The 19,749-nt window shown below is 39.2% G+C and overlaps 1 protein-coding gene across 4 annotated transcripts in view; it reads left to right on the top strand.

Moving 5' to 3' along the window:
* LOC115241277 overlaps window positions 1–19,749 on the top strand; it is a 264,967-nt gene that overhangs the window by 165,843 nt on the left and 79,375 nt on the right. For all 4 annotated transcript variants that reach the window (XM_029816948.1, XM_029816947.1, XM_029816950.1 and 1 more), the window contains exon 5: window positions 17,183–17,293. In XM_029816948.1, coding sequence (XP_029672808.1) covers window positions 17,183–17,293 — 111 coding nt within the window. The remainder of the gene's footprint in view (window positions 1–17,182; window positions 17,294–19,749) is intronic.

Below are 19,749 nucleotides of genomic sequence, written 5' to 3'. Positions count from 1 at the left end.
ATAATTAAAAAAAAAACTTATTAAGGCATTTATTAAAATAGTAGAAAAATAAGAAATTTCTTTACAATCTATATATAACAGGAAAGTAGTTAAAAATTAAAAAAATTTTTTATGTCGAATGACCACAGACCACTCGTTATAAAATAACTAACCATTTGAGTTCTGTACCCGAGATAGAAAGGCGTGACGTTCGCGCGAATGGACCGATAATGAGAGATTCTCTCGTTCTTCTTATGCGAAAGCGGCGTATGATTTACTCTCTCTCGTGCGGCCACATACTCGATTATCAACGAACAATCCTATCGCGGCGGCTCGCGCGTGATTCATCGCGCTTGGTAGCAAGCCACAGGTCATCGGCTTGTGAGATTTCCCGAGCCGGTGGTCGAGGGTCGATTATATCGTTTCGCCGATACACCGTTCTCCTAAGAGCATAAATAGCCATCGATTCGAATGCACACGTTGCTATGAATGTGCCTTCTTAATATTTGTAAATTATTATACGAGGGCATTTTCGCGCGTTTAATGTTATCTTCCAGCTCGGCTTTCCGGAACCTTGCGGTTCTCGAACGATAATAATATTCTCGGTATTTCATAGACAGGAATATATATTTAGTATTGACTTCCACGTAGCAAAAACGATAAACTATGATTTATCATAAATTTCTAACTTATAATACGTTGGACGCGATTTAATTTTTATATTCAATTCTTTTATAAGAGAGGAGTGTAAAATATATAATCTCGACATTAATTTTATTAAATTGAAAAATGAGGGAAAAATCCGTGAAATTAAAAATGCAAGGCAGTTAAAGATCTCAGGAGCAAACATTTTCACTACTGCGGAAAATTCTGAGCGTGCGCAAGTCAGTCCATCCAATATTCCGTGGACGTAAAGATTCAGCTATAATAAATGCAATTCGACTAGAAATCGACTGCTTTGGTGGTCGCGCGCGTCAGCCGATGCGAAAAATAACGTCGAGGAACGCGGGCGCACAAAGGAAGGAGGTACGGAGTAGGAAATTTGCTTCGCAGACAGGCTCGATCGGGAGAGGGACTTAAAACGAGGTTCTTTGTCTAGAGAGACTGGAGTGAGTCTCGGATACTTTATAAACATAGGCTTTACCGAGCCCGCGGGATTACCGGCTTTACCAATTTTCAAGCCGAACGGTAAGTTGCAAGACAAACACGTTAGAAAAACAGATGTGGTTTTGCCGCAAGTGGCTGCGTCCGTTTAAATCCTTACGTCAAATAGTCAAAAAGTACTTTCTAATGTAGCCCTCTGGCTAGAATGTCGCGTTTAACATGCTTGTCGTTGCAACCAGAGTCTTATATAAAAATCTAGTTCATTAAAAAATTTATTATAAGAGATGGTTTTTATATTTAAAAAAATGAGAAAATTTTTTTCTACCCTTTATCAAACTCTCGAAGTTATTAAAATTATAATAAACATGTTATTATTATAATGAAGCTCCCTTTTAATTTTACACAAAACATTTTATTAAATTTTTACTATTTTTTTACTTATCGAAGTAAAATACGCTGGAATAAGAGATAGAAAAATATTATTTTATCCAATCGCGTGTGATGTCACCGTCCGAACGAAGTTTAGTTGTTACAAAAAGATTCGCGAGACTACCGTGGTACGAGATCGCGGCGAAATTTCTCGTTTTCGCGCCGTCCGCCGTAAATTTCGCGAACAACGTCGATACGATAAGGACGAAAAACGTGCGAGCAGGGGTCCTGGCCGAGCCGGGGGCCACGAAGGGATTCATCATCAAGTGCGGTGCTGCTACAGCGAACCCATAGGAGCAAGCCGAATCGATCTGTTAGCCGATAATTGAAATTCTCCTTGCGCGGGCTTTCATTTTCCATCCAGGGTTGGATGCCCTTTGTGCGCGCCCCGCATCGAGGCTAAATCGCATCGATAAGCTGGCGGCGCAAGGTCGCTGCCCTTACTAGTCTAACATCGTCGTGTAATCAATCCTTTGTCTACCCCCGCCGTGCATCGACATTTGGCTTGGCATGCGTATCTTTAGACGTGCATCGACCTGCATACAATCCATAGACATAACCGTGCATCGCTGTGTATTTCCGGTAGAAAAGGAAGATCGAAGTTGCGAGAGAGAGAGAGAGAGAGAGAAAGGGAAAATTATGTTATATTAGTTATATATCTCAAGGGAAGAGATTTATATATATTTAAGAAATATTTATCTTTTTATTCTTTCTCGTTTATTTTGAGAAAAACATTAATAGCGCGAGATCGAGAGAGGGAATGATAACAAATGGAAGGAACAAACTAGAAGATAATAGAGTTCGTAGAGTGATGCCAGACTACAATTATCTGTAATTGTGAACGGATTAATCTGATTAAATGGTTCACGATGGTATCGTCTTGTCGGGTAATAGATTAGAACAACTATATATACGGTCCGCACCAATGAATCGTGCGTGTGCTGCGTAATTTCATTTCCTTTCTGCCAGAGACTTATCTAATTTTATCTGCGAGAGACAGCAATAATCCTTTATACTTAGATCAATTTCAAGAGAATGTAATTGGATATTTGCAGTACGAATTTTAGGGAAATATGATTGGATAATACAATCGCTTATGTCAAAAATCCATTTTCTTACATAAATTTTATTCAATTTTTAATAAACCAAAGACACGTACAAAGAAGTTAATTCTTTCTGGTGACAATCACAAATAACAAATATATATTTTTATGCATTGAAAAATATTCTGCAGATTTTTGCGATGTTAATCTTCGTGTCTCTGTAGCCTTTGTGTCGTATCCATCATGTAGACACTTTTGACAGACAAGCGAACAAAGCTCGAAACGATCGCACGATCGATGGCAGCGTGCGTACTTATCGTCAGCAATATAAATAGCGCGACACGCGTGCATGCGTGCAAGTCGGTGCATCACCCACCTACGTGCACGACGCACGTGTACCGAGAGAGTGTTTCACCTCCCGCTGTGCGCGGCCGCTCATTGTGCTCGCGGTTATCATGTCGTTGCAATTAATCGAGCCTGATTGCGAGACGGCGATACCATCGGCGGTGGTTCACCATGCGACTTGTTATCGCGCAGGGCCGTCCGTTTAGAAATTAGAAAGAGCAACGCATAATCGCGCTAATTTCTCGATGCGGCTTATTCCGGTCGCGTTGCTTTTATCCCGCGCTCGAAGTAAATTAGAAGCTACGAGAGAGAAAATTACGTCGCCGGAAATTCATTACCGGCCTCTTGATTTAAAAAATTTCACGCCGCTTCAGAGCATTACGAACGGCTCTAGATATAAAGGCGGGATGATAGTTAAATTTTTAATTTTATTCTTTAATAACAGGTTAAGAATCTTTATTCTACTTTGTTAAGATTTACCTTAATTAAATATTAATTAAATGAGGATTAATACAATGCGTTCTCTAGATTTTTTCATCTAATGTATAATTTAATTATAAATTTTCTCTTTTCTTAAATGATATTTAATTTATTTTCAACGGCTCATGATTTCCTCAAAAGTTAGCGTAAATTTGCAGGTATATTAATTGCACTATTTTAATCTAAAGCGAGAGCATGCTTCCCGACAAGAACGCGCTCGGGTTAAAGACCAGATTCTTACTTACGCACTTCCGACTAAAACCGCACACGCGTACCTCGCAATACGATACGCCGCTATATCATCGCTAACGAACGGTCGCATAAATTCTCCTCTCTTCCCGTGTCCAAAACCAAGCGCCGAGAATATTTGCGCTTCGCGAGACGTGCAAATCGCTCCCTTACAGATGCAAATGTAATTCGACGGTTTACAAACGCATCTGATTATTTACGACGTACCCTCTCGCAGAGCTCGAATGGATCCTGCATTCTCGATACCACCAGAATAATCGTAGGAATTTAATCGCGCGCTTTCCCATGTTAGATTACGCGTAATACGTAGCAAAAATAAATTTTTCTACGCAATCTTACGAGTCGAAGATCTATCGAGCTACATTGAATTCCAAGTGTATCGTATATAAGGTGTTATGGAAGTCACGTACATTCCCAAATAGCGCATGTTCCTCGTTCGTTCAGGATCATCGGTGATCTATTCGCGCCTGTTAAAGCATGATATCTTGCGCCTTCTCGGAAAGCAGGAAGGATCCGAGAGATGCCCGTGCATTAATCGCGTTATCTACTTATCCGCTTCTCTCTCTCTCCTTTCCCCTCCCGTTCGTTTCTCTTTCTCTCGCTTTCACGGCTCAACGACGACGGTAATTCACTTTGCACCCGCCACCTTGAAGAGGCATCGACGACCCTTTCGCAGCCGCTCGAGCACTTTCACGAGCGCAGGAACCATTATCCGGGCCAACCGTTCTGTTTTAACATAAGCCAGAACACCGAATCGTGTACGCCGTTAACCCTTGCGACCTCCGGCAAATCTGGTGTTCGTCTTGTATAAGTAACACTTTAATAAGTAGAGGGAATTTCGTTTTACATTATTAAATATACCGATACAAAATCGATATAAATATATATATATATATATTTCTCTTAATCTTCTAAATTATTCCTAGGAAAATCCAATTATCGTAATAGCTGATGAAGAAAAAAATCGCGCGGGAACGTGCCGCTTCAAGATAAGCGGCGCAAAACATCACGCGGTTTCTGAACGAGCGGTGAATTTACGAGTCGCAGTTTAGTCACGAGGTTGTAGAAGCAGTTAATGTTATTAGTTTGTTTTTCCGCTGCAGGTGGTCACACGTTTTGCGCTGGATATCTTTACGAGTAATAATGAGTCAGCCGGAGAGAAATTTCTCGCGCGGAGACTCACCGTAATTTATATTTCTCGAAATACTTTTCTCTCGTTCACACTATGCTATCCGCAAATACTTTCCGCTACGAATTGTTGCGTACCCAAATGGTAGATCGAATCGCAAAACACAGAATTTCGCTCTGCTAACGTGTGATTATACATATATATATACATATATACAGGTATGTTATATGTATGAATATATGTATGATGTATGTATAAAATGCTATTTTATCTTCCTGCGTCCCATAAACTGTCAACCTGAATCTCGAGAAACACAGAAATTCTCTTACAACATTCTACCATATATATAAAATGCGCTACTGTTTTATTTTCCCATATCTCATAAATACTTGCTTCTATTTTATTACGCTTCGCGATGTTAATTCCAAAAATCAACTACGTCAAATAACTTGAGTTGAAGTTATGAATAATTTTTAAATCTGGGATATATTTTTATTTTTACATTTCGTTTTGTATAATTATTATTTCTCAATAAATATGTATATATAAATTATATAAAAGAATGAAATTCAAAAGCTTTGAATCAAAATTGTCATAGTAATTTTGCTTGTCCGCTTAGAGATCTCGAAACCTCGTTAGAGCTCTGCAGAAGCTTATCATGAGCGGGCGTAATTATTATCCCCCCTTTTAACAGAACGATAAACGAGCTATGACGTGAAACGTGCGTGAGCACCGTCGTAGCTGCTGTCCCGCAAAAATTAGATTGCGTGTCCGACGAAAAGACGAATATAGAGATGCGACCCTTTTCGCAAAACGACTTCGTAACGACTTCGAGGCCTCGTTTCGCGCTCCTGATTCGCGCTGGCTAATAAAATCAGCTGGGCCGCTCCGCGCAACGACGACAACGACGACGACGATTAACACGAGGATAATTGAGAACAACGCTTTTAAACGAAGTTATCGTCCCGTGAGGCGCGGGTTCACGCGATTACGCGACTGCCTGGGGCCGTCCCGAATTGTTCCTTCTCCCTCTCTTTCAGCGCACAGAGAAACAGGTGGAAAGGGTTACTTTACCATGGACTCCCTCTAATTATTTTGTTTCCGTAACCGTGGCGACAAATGACGAGGGCCACCGGATGTGTAGGGTCGCGGGATAGTCGGCAGTCTCGTGTCTTAATTCGGGAATTCGTAGGTAAAGCTCTCTTTCTTGAAAACGATTTTCGGAGAAAATGACTTTGACTCCCCTCGTGTTTCTTAAATATATATACTTATATTCTTATTTAGTTATAATTATGTTTGCTAATATCGTTGTAGATGAAGGAACTGACAATACCAGTTTATTAATAAGAAGCAAATAAACTCTCTTGTTTATTGTATAATTTAAATTATTCGCAAGAATTCACACGTTTAAAGTTTAATTTCGCGATATCAGCGGCGTGAATGATTCGCCCTTCGATGGCGAGACGGATGGATAGGTGATATGATCACCGTGTACAAAGGCACGAAGGCCTTTGAATGTCCGTGGAAGAGAGCAGCGAGACTACCCGCGGAGAAAAATCGCAAACTTTTGACGGCGTGTAGCGCATCGAAAGGCGCGAGGCGCTTCTCGTTCCGCGACGCGATGAAAAAACGAACGAGATGGAGAAAAAGAGAATGCCGTAAACAGGAGCGCAAATGGCGTTCTGTTATATGCCGCGTCCTGAAGCTCTTTTTATCAAAGAATGTACGGTGTCGGGATCATGTTATGGCTCGCGACAGGTAAAACCTTCTCGGCCCTTACGTCAGAGCCGCATCGGAACGGATCCGGCTTTTTATAATTTACCATGAAGCCTATTCTAAGCGAATATAATGTAATTTTAATTACTTTTGTTTATTTCCATCTAAAATACTTTATAAGTTCATGTCGAATGGCATAAAAAATCGGTGCTTAGTCAGAGAAATTTCTTGTTAAATGTTATAAGAAAAAAAAAAGAAATATTAAAGAATGTTAAGAAAGAGAGTTTCTATTCCTCTTAATTTATTAACTAAATATAAAAATTAATTTTTCAGTGACTGTGTTTAATTTTTCTTTATGTTAGCAACACTTATTAATTTTCGATAAGAAGATCTCTAATAACAAAATAATTATCACCTAAACGCACATGTTGGAATTAAAATGTGATTCCGGAACATCGTTTTTTATTTTCTGATCAGCAGCTGGTTGTTTCAGCTGAATAGAGTGTTCGAGATAAAGCGAGTCGTTTCGCATAATTTCACCGCGAAGAAATCACGCCATAATCCAGCGACGCAATCATCGCGCTCGATGTCGACGTGTATCAGTCCGTGACGTGACGAGGGGAAAATCGCGCGAAATGACTTCTTCTTTATCTCCTCTTCTCCCTTTTCAAGATGCGCACCTGAGCCAAGTTGTCACCGAATGTGCGGCGAGGCGGTTTTTAACGAGGAGACCACCACGAGAGAGCGAGCGTTGACCGTATTATTACGATCGTTTCAAAAACGCGAGAACGAGACGAAAATATTTTTAAAAATAAATACGAGAAAAGACAGCCCGAGAAAACTCGTAATAATTGAAGAGATCTCGCGCTCGATTTTTGAAAAAATTTGAAAATGAATGAATTTTCAGTTTTAAAGCAAATGTTTGCGACAATCATTTTTTTGAAATGTATTAGCGTTAATAGCATATTCCACGACCGATTTGAAATCAATATTTGCTTTAGGAAAACATCATGGGTGGAGTAATTACATATTTTGATACTTGTTAAATAATATGTACGATAATTGACACGATAATTATTACGAGGAATAATTAACACAATCAACTCAATCAGGGGTGCGACTGTTAATTATTCGCGGTTGGTGATGTTTAGATTTCTAATTATTAATACCGCCTTGTGACGTTGATTGTATCAAAATAATTGCGATATAATTTAATTGCGTGCACGACGTAATCGATTAGTATCGCAAGCGGCGAAGATGAAGAACATATAGCGGCTCTACGCTTTGCGGATTAATTTATGAGCCTCGGGATCGACGAGAGGCGGCCGCAATCTCACGACTCCCACGTGAGAGCGATGTCGCGAGTGCTAATCTGCGGAAGATGCAATAGACGAACGAGGCGTTCGGGGTTTCTTGGAGGCAAAGACCTAGGGAAGGTATAGCAGAATAGCAGTCTCTATACATGTGACTTATTGGCCAAACAAGAGATGGGATATGCATGTTATATTCGATTTTTGCATTAACGTAGAAAAGATGCGTTATAATATTTATTTTATTTAGCTATAATATTTTTTTAAATAGTTATCGCGCGCGGATAACAATCGGATTTTTTTTAAGAAAAGTTTTTGATTAATATTAATTATTTTTTCTTGATGTTTTAAGATATGCATAGTTGCATCTTTTACATTTATTATATATTTCTATGAATGCTCATAATTTTTGTGAAACATATTAATATCACGATAAACTAGTTGCTCGACGACGTTGTCAACAAGTTATTCAAAGCTCGCCGCGAGGGAGCCGCATAAATTGCGTCGTGATCCTTTAGAGACTATCGATTAGAGCCGAGAGAGAGAGAGAGAGAGAGAGAGCTGTGTTACGATGTCCGCCATGTCCGGTCGTGATTTTGCCAAATAGCGATGTTTAAAATTAATGTACCGTAACAGATTCCGGTGCGACGTGCTCGCACTGAATGGACGTTCACGAATTTCCCTTTACGACTATTGGGATCGAGCCGTGGGTGGGGAAGTGGAGGAAGGGATTAAAGACGATTCTAACAATTTACGGGAGATGTAATTTGCGAATTCAATTCGCGCCTCTCTCATACGACCGTCGTCGCACGTGGCAGCAGACCGGATGACGACGCTGATTTATGCGTCGATAAATCGTCTTAGGATTGAACGAATATTGCTGTGTTCCGTCGTGCGTGTTAAAGCATCTGTCAATGTGCGAAACTTCGAAGTTTGCACTGTCATTTGAAAAGAATTACGGAAACTATCGCGTCCTATCAACCAAGTTAATGTGTATAAATATATCGCGGATTATCTAGCGAAATAATTATGATTATTCGTGAAATGAATAAGATTTTAAATGAGATAAAATTTGTGAGTACAATTAATAATAACTGCACACTCTTGATAATTTCCTAGATAAATCTTGTATAAATTCAATTAGTGATTTAAAAATATTGAAAAATCAGAAAGTCGAATTTTTAAATAATGCACTTTTCAATTTTCAACTTTTCTAAAGCCGTGACTGACGGCGCATCTCGCGACAGTCGTGACACAAGAGTACGCATTCACGCTTTGCTTATTCGTCCCACGCTATGCAATATCCAACATGGATACGCGATATTGCGATCAATGCCATTGGCTTATCTGGAATAAGATCCGAGTGTCGGGGAGGACGTGTGAGAATCTCGCCGCGAGATCGATTACAGCGTATGTACATGCTCGTTCTGTTCGAGCGAGAGAAACCGCTTTATCATTCGCGCGACAGCATCGCGAGAGGAACAGACACACATGTACAACCACGCGTCGCGAGAATATTTAATTTTATCCACGGGATTAATTTCTCGCCGGGCGGGTATTTTTTTCCTCTTCGTTATTACGAGGGCAAATGCCGCCGCGAATGGGATTTAAATAAAAAAGCAATTTTCCATGTGCCGCGTGATTATTTTTCTCCTATTCATTTCACGAGTACAGAATGATTTATTTAAATGTATCTTTGTAAAGGTAAAACAAGGTTCAATTTGTTATTAAACGAAAAAATGAGATTGCACACACAATTCGCACGCAATAACTACCATATATAATTTTTTCTTCTATTATCCATTATATCATAATTTTTTGTTAAAATGATTCGGAGATATTATTAAACCATGATCGCTCACGTTTATTATATCCCTACATTTTTTGCTTTTTTATATGGAATAATTATAAATTTTTTCAACTTTGATCTCCGGGGATATAAATTTGGATTTACCCTTATCAAATCTTTCCGGTTATTTGCGTTTCATTTTCGTTTAATTCGCGTTCATGCACATCCGTAAAAAAATATTGCCGCGCACGACTATATTTTTGGCATCTAATCTGCGTATAAACAGCCGCGGTGGCCGACTTATCTCCTTCGCGACACGAAATATATATGCCCACTTAAGAAGGATTAAGGATTTCCTTTTCGAGAACGATAACGCGACTTGCCAGATTCTGAATGCAGTCAAGTGCAAACAGACATGCTCGCTCAGGCGGTGTTAGATAACTGTCAAACTTGTCATTGTTTTTTCATCGCTTTATGATGTCTGATAAGATAATAATTATCGTTGTTAAATTTAATAATAATTGATTAGTTTTTTTTTTTTTTTGTATAGGAACAGATATCAATTTCATAATTTTATATAGCCAATTGCAAATAAAGCAGCAGGTTTATATGATTTTAATATCCTTCCGAGAATACCGTAAATATCGTTAAGCCGGCGAAAGCCGATAGATTAAACGGCTAATAAATCTTTAATTTCACAAATTAAAAAGATAATCGCCGCGCTCCTGAGATTCTTTTCCGCTTTCGAGCAATAATCGTGGAAAATCTCGCTCATCCTGTCTTGAATAAATATATCGGCTGATTGAGGAATGCACACTCATTTCTTATTCGTTCGCTTCGTCCCATCCCCTGTTTTTCACCCCGTCGGGCTTTCGGGGATTTAAGGGTATTTCTTATTTCAAATACCGCGCATACCGTCGTCGGGATCTCCTCGTTCGTCGAACGACGATCTCTCGCATTTCATAGCCTCGTAAGATTCCTCTCACAACCGTATACAGATTATTGGGACGTAGTTGAATTATCATCTTCCACCCTCGTTCACAGGAATCACTCAAAGCGATTTGTTCCGTGCCACTGGGTATATTTATACTCGATTGATACGCAGAAAAATGATCAATAAGTAAAATTTATCTCATATTAATAAGATTTATTTATAAAAAAAAGCTATCATATAATATAGTTATTTATACAATTATTATATGTTTTATAATTATTATGATAAAAATGTATTTATCTTCCCGATTTTATTACATTTTAATATCTACAAAATTTTTTCGGAAGATCGGAAAAAAGCAACAGAATTATATACTGCAAGTCGAATGATATCGATTCGATATTGTGTATCGATCGTCAGTTCTCTCTCTCTTTCTTTCTTTTTTACATTGCGATCTTTCATCAATAGCACCTGTACGGCTTTGTTCCTCGACGACAGACGAGCCCTTCGTTTCTATTAGCCACCCTTCGAGCTCTCTCGAAGCCACCCTTTCTCTCCCGCGTTTCTCGTTCACGAGTAAGCTTGAGCACCCATCCCTCTTCTTCTGCCGTCCCTGAAGCGACCTCGCACCCCTTTATCCAGCCCCCATTGTTCTTCGTCCTCCGACGCCGCGGCAGCAGTTGCATCTTAAAGGTGCACCATCCATCGAATTTCGCCAACATTTAACTTCCTTTTTACGTGACGCGCAACGACTGCCAGGACGCGGACTACAGAACACGGCGAGATAGCTCGAGGGGTTGAGCGAGAGATCAATGTCCTCGATAAAACGTCGCCTTCGCAGCTAACTTTTCGTTGTCGTTCTTCGCTTCACTCGAGGGGAACGAGAATTACGTCCGTATTTCGCATTAATTCTTTTTCTGGAATTTTATTTCGAGGTGCAAAATCCTTATTATTAAACACAAATTTAAATGAGAAAATGATTAATGGAAAAATATTGCGAAAAATACATAATATTTTATTACAAATATGACGATTAAAATTTCATTGTGTATACAAAATATGATAACTGTCAGTATCTTGTTTCGGACAAGCAAGCGAGATAGTTGATTTTTGCCGAATTGAATAATTTTTTATTTTTCTTAAATTAAAAGTGATAACGATCATTCTATGAATGTGTATTTTTTATAAAGTATAAACTATATATACTTTATATAAATAATAGTCGATGACTCGCAATAATCTCGAATAGGCGAAAGGAAAAAATAAATTTCTACAACATTCCCCACACGTCGATCATACGACGTTATTTGATTAATTCATCGGGTTTCACTCGAGAGAGAACGCGTTTTCTCTCTTTAACTTGCAAACAGCACGCGTTTTAATTGCGTTTCACGACATGAACGAATGAACCGAGTCGCGATTTCAGTCGGCAAAAAATCACTCGCGACGCATCGAACTGGATGCGTTCAGAGGAGATGGCGCGATTTCTTTTATCTCCCTCTTCATAAAAGATATCTCTGTGTCTTCATTTCTCATTCTTCGAGTACGACGATATGAATCCGATGATACGACGAGAGAAACCTGCTCCGACCATGTGGAAACGGAATTCGGCGACGCGATATCATAATAGGGACCGTAAATTAAAATGTCTCCGTTCGACGAAGGTATAAGCACATCGGAAGGGAAGAAGGCCTTTCCTGCTCGCCGCTCTCTTTCCCCCCCGATGTCCTAATCTTTAGTTCCTCCGCTTCTTTTACTACTTCCCTCGCCCCTCATCGTCCCTTTCGGTTTCATCTTTCGGGGGAATCAATTCTCCCGGGCGCGCTTTCGAAACACTCCCGCAACTTCTTTATAAAGCCCGCGGAAAGGGGCCGAAAACGGGCACAAACGAGCAAGCTTATACACGTGGAGTTTCGGAAAATGGCGTGATAGAGCGACGACCAGAGAGATTCAATCCCGAGGGAATTTAGCGTCACCGGAAATTCCGTCTGATCCATTTACGATGCGATAAATTCGCGAATGTGAACTAAATCATACGCAAATTAATGAAACGAATATCTCGATAGTTAAAATCCCAACGAAATATGGGATCTACTTATTTCTTTGTTTAAAACAATTCTAATTTTATATTGTGTTAAAAGATATAGATTTATTTAGAGAAAGAGAAAATATGTAGGTTTGTAATGAGTTATGTTTAAAAATATAAAGACGTGGATCTTTAACACATAGGGACAAAAAAAAATTGATCCAAATTATTCGTATTGATTTAGTCATATCATATTAGTCGATTAATCTATTTTCCTCGCGACCCAGATTAAATCCGAACAAAGCGATTTCTCGATCGGCATTCACTCTCGCGCGTTATTGTTGCCCGATAAATATGTAGACGTGCAGTCGTGCGGAATGGCCGTTAAAACGACGATGCGAGGCACGGCGGAGCTCCACGGGACAAGTTCGTAAATATCTGAAATGAAATCTAAAGGCGCGCGAGTAAATAAAGATAACAATGTGTCGATAAAGCTTATACCGCACGGAAGGGAAACGTCATAAGACTTTCGTCTATAAATTCTGTTACTATTACTCCTGTATAGAGTATATGCCATTCGCACGCCATGGCAATAAAACGCGATATAACGCATTCTCGAAGCGATTCTATGGTGAACATAGTCGATATCTCGTCTACTACAGGTTGTCCCAGAAAATACGAGAAGACGACAATTGCCTGAGTGAAATTAGGAACTGAGGCATGGAACAATATGATGTTTGAGAAATAAAGTATGAAAGATATTTGCAACGATACGATAGACCATAAAAAAATTTAGAGTTAACAGATTTTTCTGTATAAATTTATATAATACTTGATTTTCATTATGATTTTAATTTTTGATAAATATAATATAATATTACTAAAAATTGAAAATTGTTTTCGAAGTGTTAATCGATCAGATTTTATCGTTGTCTGATAAAATTTAATTTTTTATATATGAAAAAATACAAAAGCACACGAGTTATATTCAGGATGAAGAATAACAAACGTTTTACATATTCTAAGATAATACTTGTGTTAGATAAAAGTAATCACAATTCTCGAAATGCGCATCCATCTTTGATTTAATTATCTCTGGCATTAATTATGTATTCATATAATCATATCTTGAAACTCGTGATTTTGTTGAGGCCTATAGAAGAGAGAGAGCCGGCAAACGGTGTGTATTTTTCTATCGACGCCGGTCGTCGCCGCCGCGGCGCCTATGATTTACATGGCGATAAACTAACGCCTTGGTACGGTGGCCAAAAAAAACGCGTTTGATTTATCCGCGCACTTTCGCGAAGTACTGGACTTTTGCCAGGCCGGAAGGTCCATCTCGCCGGAAATCACGATCATAATTCAGTGTCCATCCTGCGAAAGAGGGAGAAAGGTACATCCGTACCGTGAAAACTCGGAAGAAAGTCCGTCTTGCTGGAATTTACATAAAGAACGCGCCTTTTCGTAGAATTGATTCGCACTTTTTGTGATATACATAATTGCCTCCCCTCCAAATGTTGCCTCGAAGATTTTTGCGGACTCGATATTTGTTTTAATTTTTTTAATGTTAATGTCTCTCAAGTTCTTATTCTTTTATTCGCAATCACGTTCCGGTGATTAAATTCGAGTCTATTAACACTCGAGAATAAATCGATTTACAATTGAATGTCTTTTTATTTACTTTGGACGGTTAAAGTCAAGGCGCAGTTAATGGTGGAAATTAAAGCCGGGATGGTTTTTCCGTCACGTTTTTGCTTGCTTGGAAAGGAGGCCGCAGACGTAGAACGCTGCCGCTGATGGTGTTCAGGAGTCAGTCGGGTCTGATTACACGTCGGTGAGGCAGGGCAATACCTTCCGTGTCGGGGTCCACCCTTCCGCCGGGATACTCCGGAGAAGGGAGGGAGGAAGGAAGGGGAAACGGGCGTTTGCAATTTAACGGAATCTCTGCATATAGAGTGGATTCATCGCGGGTCCGCACTTTAAATGACGTCCCGGAAGTCCCCGTGCTAATTCTACGGGTCCTCGGACGTGTATACCACCGGTGTGCCCCCTCGACCTTCTCTATACCGTCGGGTCCGCGCCCTAATGCAGGGCAGAACTGGTTATGCAACGTCGGCGCTCGTTATAATTGCGGTCCACGACCAGGGAGAGAGATAAGAGCGTTTTACTAAACGGCCATGGAACACTTGCGTGCAACATCGTTTGTCAACCCATTCATATTTATTCCCACCGTATAATATATCGCGAATTAAATATATTCATTATTCCGACGAGCGGGCGAATAATATTTGCAACGAGATATCGATACGTGATATCAGTTACAGCTTGCTGATATTATCTCTCGGCTTTTGTGTTTTGTCGTACAAATAATTTAATATAATTAAATCGTTTTTGCCGAGTAAGCAGTTTTTGCCGAATAACAGTGATACACACAGATATTTGATGAGGGATATAATATTCTACGGTATTTATTTCAAACACATATAATATCATTTAAATAATAGATTATTTGACATTTAAATTATTTTACTCGACGTGCAAAGTTTATGGAAGCGAGCAATGTTATGGTTTAGAGATTGACTTTATGGTGGAATCTGTCATTGAATTTATTTGCATTATTATTCTATTCTTTTAGTAGTTTGTAATTGATAGCCCCGTGTATAATCTTTCATTCTGAATCCTCATCAATTCACTTCACATCGCTGGGTATTATATTTAAAATGTCGTATCGTTTAATCAATATCAAAACATGTTTCATAAATTTGCTTATCATTCGTAACGACTCAGCAGAAAACAAAGTAACCAAACATCCGTACTTCAGTTTCATGTGCAGAGAGATATCGCATACCGATCTAGCAACCTGCAACATTTTCCTTCGATACAAAGAATGACTGTGCGTCACGAAAGTCTTTACACCTTTCCACCACGCAGCTTCGTAATTATTCGCGACGTGATATATTCTACAATAGAGTATGATCCACTCGATGATTTTCTTTTTTTACTATTAATCATTCTGAGTTTTTTCCAAATAATTAGATAATAGAATAATATAAAATTGTATAGTATATATATTATTTAATTTCTTTAAATTACGATATTATATTTATTTGATATAGGCATAATATGATATATAATATATGTATGCTTGTGTTTTATTCTTTACAAAAATATTTTTAAAAATAATAATTTTTTTAGTTTAAAATTATAGCGTATATATATAAAAATACTTTTGAATATACATTTAAAATTCTGTCGCCGAAGAGATCTTTTTTTTAATAAAAAGGTAATTCGTGCACGCGAGATACAAGTGTATAACCATTTTCGGAAGCGCAGCCGACGAGAATAATTTCCGATTCGCTCTGCGCGAACGCTCTCTCGCGCGTTACTGCGGATGGATTTAAAAATAAGTGGGCGCACGCGGAAACGCGCTGTCTGTTCTTGTGTGCGGGATACGGGAACCGTTGGTGGCAAACAATGAACGCGCGTTGTATGGTGGACGAGGGGTCGAGAAGGGTGAATTGCGACTACGTGCCCGGGCATACGAATCCGTTTACGGATGTACGGGACGGAATTGGAAGGAGGGGACGGGCGCCCTCGACGCCGCGTCGGCGTCTCCTTGAATCTAATAGATCGCGCCCAATACTTATGGTCAAATCGCGACCAACAGCCCCCGGAGACTAGGCTGGGGTTCGCTCATTACCATTCCGGCCCGGCGCCGTGGCTTCTCTCCAATAACCGTTGTTGATAATCAGAAATGCCTTGCGAAGATTGTAAATCAATTCGAAGGACGGCTGCCATGGCGTCGCCAAGCAAAATGTTCGGTTCTGTATGCTCGTTTGGATAAGTTCCAATTCGATATTGGTATAAAAAAATTAATATCTCATTAATTAAAGTCTTCAAAACATTAATCTAAATTTTAAATATTTTTTGACAAGTGATATTAATTATTATTTGTTGACACAAGCAACGGATAAATAATATTTTATTTTTACTTGGGTCATTAACTTTAATAAAATTAAAATCTTAAGTGCGTTTTTTTTTTGTAGAGAGTATTATTTCTAAATTGTATTATTTAAATTAAAATGAAACTTTTCGTTTGTTTTATCTTGTGGCTGCTTTGGGATTATTTAAGAATATCGATGTCTTTCTCGGCGAACCGCAAGCAGACAAGAATCGACCGGACCGACAAGGTTTCTCGCTTTCAGGAATCCGATTCTCCGCCGTGCATCGGCGCGGTAATCTCCAAGTATACGAGAGGAGAGTGTGATCTCTCTCTCCTTAAAGTTTAAGCCCCTGTTAAGGCAGCTTAAAACTCAGGTAACGGGAATTACGCCGAGAATATCCCGTTGAAAGTTACGGACGGATTTCGGAATTGCATCGCTCGAGACGGGAAGTTAATTGGAAATCAGTGTAATTGTGTTTTCGATCGATATGTGAGTTGCGTATGAAACATTGCATTTGAGTTTTTTTCGAATACGAATATAATACCAAAATTTATATACCAACTTCAATTAATCTTGTGCTACTTATGCGCGCGGCGTATGGAAAACTTGTCCACAATGATAAATGCATATACATGCGTAATTCTGTCACCCCTTGCTGTTTTACATTTCACATTTTGCATAATTCTTTGTTATCTGTTGTTACAGGAAAGCTTGGAAGAGCGAGTGCAAGAACTGGAACAAGCGTTGCTGGCGGAACGTATCGCGGCTCAACGAGATCGAGCGACGATTACAAAGTTGCAGCGGCAAATTAACAAGGTATGTTGTCCTTTTCAGGACGATAAACTCGTCTCTCAGTGAAAGTAAAAAGTTGGGGAAAAATGAAAGACTTAATTGAAGTAAAAGTATTAATGTTCATCTCACTTCTTGAGATTTCGAAAGAAAAAAGTTATTTCTAACATGATTAAAAGTAAGTCGATTGCATGAGAAATTTATCTAGAATACAATGATAGGATATGCGACAACTATTACGATTTTTAACTCACAATATTAAATTATCCAATTTTAATAATGATCGAAAATTTGACTGGAATAGAAAAATAAATACAAACAGGTATCGAAAAAAACTTATTTTCTGAAAAAGATTTACATATCGCATTTAAAATTTGTATTCTATAAATTTTTACTTTACTCTGCCACTTCTCTATATCGAGAAGAAACTAAAGTGGCGGTAAGATACGTTAGTATCGGCCCGAAACCGCGCGCAGTAGTAGCAGCCAACTCGATCAGACTTCGGAAGTTAGTTCTGTTCCTTCGATCGGTCGAAGTATCTGAAAACTATAGTCTCCGTCTTGCACGGAGTCGCCGATCCGTTAACTTGGACCCGCTCTCTCTGGAACGAGATTGCAATTGCGAGGACGGTTCAAGTGGTATGGTGTGGTGTGGTAGTCTCGATCTGGTCCAGACTTGCACGCGCGGCTGACTGCGCCGGCTCTGCGGATGCGGTGGCATTCGGCGCCGCGTTTGCCGTATCAGATAACGGCGACCCTCGTAAACCAGACTCCGCAGACTGCAGAAATACCCCGGGTCCCTCCGAGATAGGAAGCGAGTGGGAGAGAGCGTCCCTCGCCGTAATCACGTTTCTCTCCTTTCGCGCAGTTTATTCGCGTTATGTCACTTGCAGGGAGAACGTCCTAACGCCCGGCGCCCCGGTATAATCGCCGCCGACTGATTTATTCTCTTGCCATTGATAATCTCACGACGCCCGGATCGTTTGATACGTTATTGCCGATCGGCCCCGCTGATTATAATACGAAATTATCATCCGGAAGTGTGTGTTGCGATTTAACTATTAACGACATTATGGTGATCAGGTTAATTCGTCTAAATTCTAATATATTAGTATAGTTTTTTAATAAGTGGCGTTAATTAACATGATTAGTTTATATTTTTATAAAGTGAAATATTTATCTAATTATTTGCAATATGCTATATATGTATATGATTTTCTTTTATGTTTACAATTTTTAAAATGCTGATTTTTAATTTTATACTTATTAAATATAAAAATTTCTCTATCGTATAAATGACGCATAAAAAATCTTTTTATTGTGTGCGTGGCAGGATTTTTTAAAATATTGAAACTTTTCTCAAAGTAAGATATATAATTTCGTGCTAAAAGGATCATTATGTAACGCGTACAACGTACGATGTTGTAACGCGAATAATAAAATTTATACATTTGCATTACGTTAAACGAAAAAAATTTTGCGTTTTCATATAACATTTCACATTATGCGATATTTCATTATTGCGTACGAACGAGACATATGTACTTATACCACATTTCATTTCCCGTCGCGCAATTTCCAGCGTAAAGCATTTGCGATTACCTCGACGTTTCCATCGAGATGAAAAGATTGCACGCATGCATACCGAGCGGCGTAATAATTCCGAACTCGTTTCGCGTTTTAATCCATTTTACCTTTCCCGGCTGAATCGGCGACAGAGAGAGACAAAAGGAGAAAGAGGGAGAGATAAAGAGCATCCCGAAACGCTCGTTGTCGTAAGACGGACTTTCCGGATAGGACGAGGATGACGGATACGTAGTGTGCTTTTGACATTCCCTTTTCCTCGCCCCTTTTGCAAGTCTATAAAATATCACGACAAAAACAAGCACGGGCGGACGAAGGGTGGCGATATCCCTTTCAGGTTGGGGTAATCTCGCGTGATTTACGCGTTTTTCACGAACGGATTTTCGCGAGTGTCCAAATTATTTATCGCGCGTCCTGCGATTGTAAGATGAAATTGAAAGACTTCCCGTCGATTTTCCTCAAATCATCCTCGAAGCTATTGCGGGATCACGAACGTCTCTTTACGCACGTATAACATTGCGTACGCTGATCGAAAAGGATGCTAGGGCTTTTTCGTGGCCCTTTATGTTCCTTTGTGTCGCTTTGATAGACGACAGGCGATGGACTGATAAGTGTCGCACATATATGTGTAAGATTACACATAATTGTATAATAATATATATATGCCGTTTTTATAAACTGCATTTAAATTACATGAATATAAATTTATACCAACGATATTGGAATATTGGAAAAAAAACTTGTTGATACTAAGACGAATAATTAAATAATTAACAATAATTATTTTCTAAATCCTCTTCTTTCATAGCGAAAATATTTTTGCGATGCGAGACGATTAGAATCGTGAGAACCAGCCATGTCGGAGGGCAGATAAAATTAATTATGTTGCGTGGAAGAGCG

This window comes from Formica exsecta, unplaced genomic scaffold (assembly GCF_003651465.1).
Source record: "Formica exsecta isolate Colony F162 unplaced genomic scaffold, ASM365146v1 scaffold475, whole genome shotgun sequence".
NCBI lineage: Eukaryota > Metazoa > Arthropoda > Insecta > Hymenoptera > Formicidae > Formica > Formica exsecta.
Note: the sequence above shows the minus strand (reverse complement) of the source record. Positions and strands in the feature narration are given on the sequence as shown.